Source organism: Alligator sinensis, unplaced genomic scaffold, assembly GCF_000455745.1.
Source record: "Alligator sinensis unplaced genomic scaffold, ASM45574v1 scaffold859_1, whole genome shotgun sequence".
NCBI classification, from domain to species: Eukaryota; Metazoa; Chordata; order Crocodylia; family Alligatoridae; genus Alligator; species Alligator sinensis.
Window position 1 is genome coordinate 21,154 of NW_005842656.1, and position 4,501 is coordinate 25,654.

Genomic DNA, 4,501 nt, shown 5'->3' on the forward strand with positions numbered 1-4,501 from the left:
GGGAAAGCAGCAGGGGGAGCAGGGGAAGGGGTGGGGAGGACCTGCCTTGAGCGGGGTGGGCAGCTGGGGGAGTTCTTAGCTGCTTTTGGGGCTTGAAAAAGACCCCAGAGGCTCCCAATGCCCAGTCCATCCCCCACCAGCTGGGAGGAGGGTGCAGCCACCCCTGCAGACAGGGTTGCAGCTCCCGCCCCACCTTTGCCAGGTCCTGGATCCGTCCCTGCCGGGACCAGCTGGCATAGCAGGAACCCCACCACCCTGTGCCCCACAGCACCCCGGGCTGCAAGAGCCTGGCCTGGGTAAGACCCCAGAGGCTCCCAATGCCCAGTCCATCCCCCACCAGCTGGGAGGAGGGTGCAGCCACCCCTGCAGACAGGGTTGCAGCTCCCGCCCCACCTTTGCCAGGTCCTGGATCCGTCCCTGCCGGGACCAGCTGGCATAGCAGGAACCCCACCACCCTGTGCCCCACAGCACCCCGGGCTGCAAGAGCCTGGCCTGGGTGCCCGCAGCACCCGCTGCTGGCAAAGTGGAGGGTCAACAAGCCAGGAGCTCCATGGCCCCTGGCAGTGCCCTCACCTGAGTGGCAGGGAGGGCGTCTTGTAGAGGATGGCGCCCAGCGTCCACTGCACCTCGCGGTCGTACACCAGCTGGGCCGTGCGCAGGCTCGGGTAGTCCAGGGGGAAGTGGAAGCCCTGGTGGAGGACCTGGTACATCCAGGCCGACTTGAAGCACTGGTACCTGCGGGGGCATGGGGTCGTCAGCCTGATGCTGGGCCCCGGTCCCAGTCAGAGCCCTGGGGCCCCCCGCACCACCCCGAGGCTCCTCCCAGGGGCCCTTACTTGACGCGGTGCTGGTCTGCATGGGACGAGTACAGCCCGTCTTGGAAGCGCTGGGTCAGCACCGCCCAGCTCTGGCTGCAGTAGTCCTGGGGAGATGCAGAGCAGAGAGCACTCTCAGCACAGGGCAATGTCCACCCCCGCCCCCATCCCAGCCCCCGCCTCGGCACTCACCTGGGCAGCGCGGGCAAAGGTGGGTGTATGGTAGCGGCCACCCAGGCGCAGCACATCCTCGGTGCAGTAGAAGAACTCAGAAAAGCCGTAGAACTCGCTGTTGCCGAAGTCAATGGGTGCCTGGTACATGCCGGCCAGGGAGGCCTGGCTGCTGTTGGTGCCTGGGTGGGCAAGCAGGGGGTGCAGCCGCTGGGTGCAGGCCTGCCAGGCCCCATGTCCTCGCAGGTGCAGCTGGCGCCCGCCCCTCTCCACCGTATCTGCCAGCCCCACGGGCAGACAGGGGTCCAGCATGGGCACGTCGGCGGTCAGCCCCGCCGGCTGGCCCTGCAGGCTGCAACGGGAGTGACAGTAGCTGAGCCGTCTGCCCCGGGTCACCCCCTGCACACAGGTGTGCTCTCCTAAGAGTACGTCCCGCCACGGGGTACACACGTGCAGCAAAGAGCAGGGCCCTGCCACACCGGGGCACCAGCTGTCACGGCACCAGACAGCTGGGATGAGGTTAGGGTGGACACTATGCCCACAGCCCTGGCACTGGAGTTAGTCCGTGGCACAGGGGGAGGGGAGCAGCCAGGCATAAGGTGTGTCTGGCCCCGGCTCCAAGGTCCCCTGGCCCTCTGGGACAGGAGCTGGAGCAGATGGAGAACGAATGGGCGCGCGCTACAAAGGTGAGTGTCCCACGGGGACGGCAGCGGGGAGGTAGGAGATCGCCCCAGGAAAGAGGGGCCTGGGGGGAGGGACGGGCACTACACAGGGCAAGTTGTCACCCGCGGGGAGCGCTCAGACATGGCAGCAGGGTAGAAGCCAGAGGCTGCGGCTGGGCCCAGGGCAGATGCCCTGAGCTCCCCCTGCCCCCGCTGCAGTGCGGTACCTGTGCTGGGCCTGGCTGTGGTTGAGCAGGGCATCCTCGTAGCGCTGCCGGGCAAAGTTGCCGCCGAATCCCAGGAAGGTGCTGACGTAGACGCGGTAGACGTGGGCGCTGTGCTGCACGTCGCAGCCCAGGTTGAACTCAGCCAGCAGGCTCTTGGCCGCCTCCTCCTGGGCCAGGCAGAGGGGTGAGCACCAGGACTGGGGGTGCTGGGTGGACACCCCCATCCCTGCCCCCCCGGCCACTACACACCTGCTGTGGCGAGGGGAAGGTGCTGGCGCCGGGCACCTCATAGGCAATCTGCAGCGAGGCCCCGCCCATGTCCAGGATCCCCACCGTCCGCTTCCGCACCACGGCCTCCGCCTGGGCCCCCACGGCCACCGTGACCACCGCGTCCCCCCCTGCAACGCATGGCTCCTCAACCACTGCCCCCTTGTCCCCTGCTGCCCTTGCCCTTCTCCAACCCCACTCCAGCCTGATAGGACGCCCCTCCTGCACCTGGGGACCCTTCCCTGCAGCCTGGGCTTGGCCAAAAGCCTAGGAGATGCTGGGGGCCCCGCAGAGGCTGCTCTTGGCGACTGCCCCAGTGCCGTGTCCCGGGTGCCAGCTCGACCCAGCAGGGCTCCAGCACTGCTCCCCCCCTCACCGTCCGGGTGATCAAACCGGCCCAGCACAAAGTTGATGCCGATCCAGGCGTAGACCCCTGAGGAGAAACCCAAACCCCGGTCAGGGTGCAGCCGCTCCCCACCCCCCCTCCCTGCCGTGGCCTTGGGACAGCTCTCCAGGCCTGGGCAGCTCTCAACGCAGACTCCCGCTCCTGGGGGCAGCTCACGCGACGTCCCCGCCTTGAATGTATGCTTTGCTGCTGCACCCCAACATCCAGGTGACCCCCCAGCTGGCGCCCAGGGCTGTGCTCACCCTCCTGCTTCCCAGAGATCACCTCCGCGTGTGTCTCGGAGAAGAGGAAGTCGAACTCCAGCGGCACATGTCTCACCAGGTCTTCCAGGATGGCTGCCTGCTGCCTGCGGGGGCCACAGGTAGTGCCCAGTGAGTCAGCGAGTGCCCGGCCCCCACGCAGCTCCCACCCCACTGTCCTGGGGCCAGGACTTGGTGCTTCACCTGCCCGTCCTGGAGAGAGCTCGGTGTCCCCCATGCCCAGGGACCCACAGCCCTACCCTCTGCATCCTGCATGTCCCTCCCCTGCCCCACCACCCCCACACATGCCCCCACTCCTTACTCTCTGCCTGTGTCCACAGGAGTCCCTGACCCCACTGCTGCCCAGGGGCCCTACGGTGTCTCCCCTCCCCTGAAAACACAAGATCCCCACCCCCCTGCCCTTGCCCCAACCCCCCTGCTCTGTCTCAGGCCCAGCTGGCTCCCTTCTGGGGCACAAGGGTTGCAGACAGTGCTGCCCTGGGTGCTGGGGGGAGCTGGGCAGTGCCTGGGGCACCCACCTCTCGGGCAGCAGCCTCATGCCGGCTGTGCACAGGATGTAGAGGGGCGTCTCCTTGTGCTTCTGGGCAGGCACATGGGCAGCGGCGAAGCGCAGCAGGGGGCGCATGTAGGACGTGGCTTGCTCCGGGGTTGCTGCCACCACGGAGATCCCTGTGGGAGTGGGGATGGGGATTAGCAGGAAACAACTTGCCCCCTGGAACCACAGCTGGGGGCACAGCCAGGTGCAGGACAGACCCCGGGGTGGGGGGTAGAGGGACCCCCAGGACCCGGCTGAAAGAGGGGAGAGCAAACGGCCAGTGTCGTGGTCCCATCCAGCCCAAGGGAGCAGAAGGAGCAAGAAGCCTCCCCAGGCAGCAGAGCACAAGCTGCTTCCCCGTCCCAAGCCAGCCCCTGCCCCAGGGCAGCCCGCACCTGGCTTGATCTTCTTGACGACAGGCTGGCTGCTGTGGTCCCGCATCTGCTTGATGTCCAGCAGGTCGTGGGGGTTCCCGTTGTGCGGGGGCCAGAAGTAGACGAAGACCCGCGAGCCACTGCTGCCGCAGTCAACGACGACCCCGTAGTTCAGCATCGGGTCCCTCGTGTCTGTCGCCTCCAGGTCTCCCACCTGCGCCAGGTACCTGCCGGGCGGACACGAGGCGTCGGAGGGGCGCAGCAGCCCTCGGGCAGAGGAGACGTGCCAGGGACGCTCCCGCAGCAGCTCTGCCAGGGCTGGTTCTCCACGGAGCAGCCGGGCTCCCCAGCCCATCCCGGGTCTGCGGGGTCAAGGAGCCCCCAGCATGTCGGGGACTCAACCTGGGCTGTTATCAGACCGGGCTCAACGGCCCCACAGACCCTTTGTCCTCCGGCCGCAGGCGCCCCACGCTCCCCGGGGACCGGCCCGTGCTCTCAGACGCGGGGGCCGGAGATCGATGGGGCGGATCGATGCCCCGGCCGGGCTGGTCCCCGCGGTGCCGCGTCAGCGCAACGTGAGCCACCCACGCCTGGGCAGAGCCGCGGCAGCAGCTGCTCGTCCCCATTAGTGAGAGGCCTAACGCGATTAGGACCCCTGGTCCCCCAGCCCCGCCAGGCCGCAGCCGCGAGGCACTAACAGCCCCCGGCTGCAGCTCAGCCTAGAGCGACCCCCGCTCGATTCCCACGGCCCCGCGGGGCTGCCTGGCCTGCCCCCCGCGCCCGG

The 4,501-nt window shown here is 68.2% G+C and overlaps 1 protein-coding gene across 2 annotated transcripts in view; it reads right to left on the bottom strand.

Moving 5' to 3' along the window:
• Positions 1 to 4,492, bottom strand: part of ENTPD7 (ectonucleoside triphosphate diphosphohydrolase 7) — a 5,894-nt gene extending 1,402 nt beyond the window's left edge. Inside the window, exons 1-10 of one of the 2 annotated variants that reach the window (XM_025215626.1) lie at positions 4,159 to 4,492; positions 3,739 to 3,944; positions 3,327 to 3,477; positions 2,791 to 2,894; positions 2,519 to 2,575; positions 2,125 to 2,273; positions 1,876 to 2,042; positions 1,008 to 1,338; positions 837 to 922; positions 570 to 735 (exon numbers count right to left, since the gene is read on the bottom strand). In XM_025215626.1, coding sequence (XP_025071411.1) covers positions 570 to 735; positions 837 to 922; positions 1,008 to 1,338; positions 1,876 to 2,042; positions 2,125 to 2,273; positions 2,519 to 2,575; positions 2,791 to 2,894; positions 3,327 to 3,477; positions 3,739 to 3,944; positions 4,159 to 4,343 — 1,602 coding nt within the window. In that variant the 5' untranslated portion in view covers positions 4,344 to 4,492. Of the gene's footprint in view, positions 1 to 569; positions 736 to 836; positions 923 to 1,007; positions 1,339 to 1,875; positions 2,043 to 2,124; positions 2,274 to 2,518; positions 2,576 to 2,790; positions 2,895 to 3,326; positions 3,478 to 3,738 lie in introns of those variants that run through there. The other variant, XM_025215625.1, reaches the window with a different exon arrangement.
• Between the last annotated feature and the right edge of the window lie 9 nt (positions 4,493 to 4,501).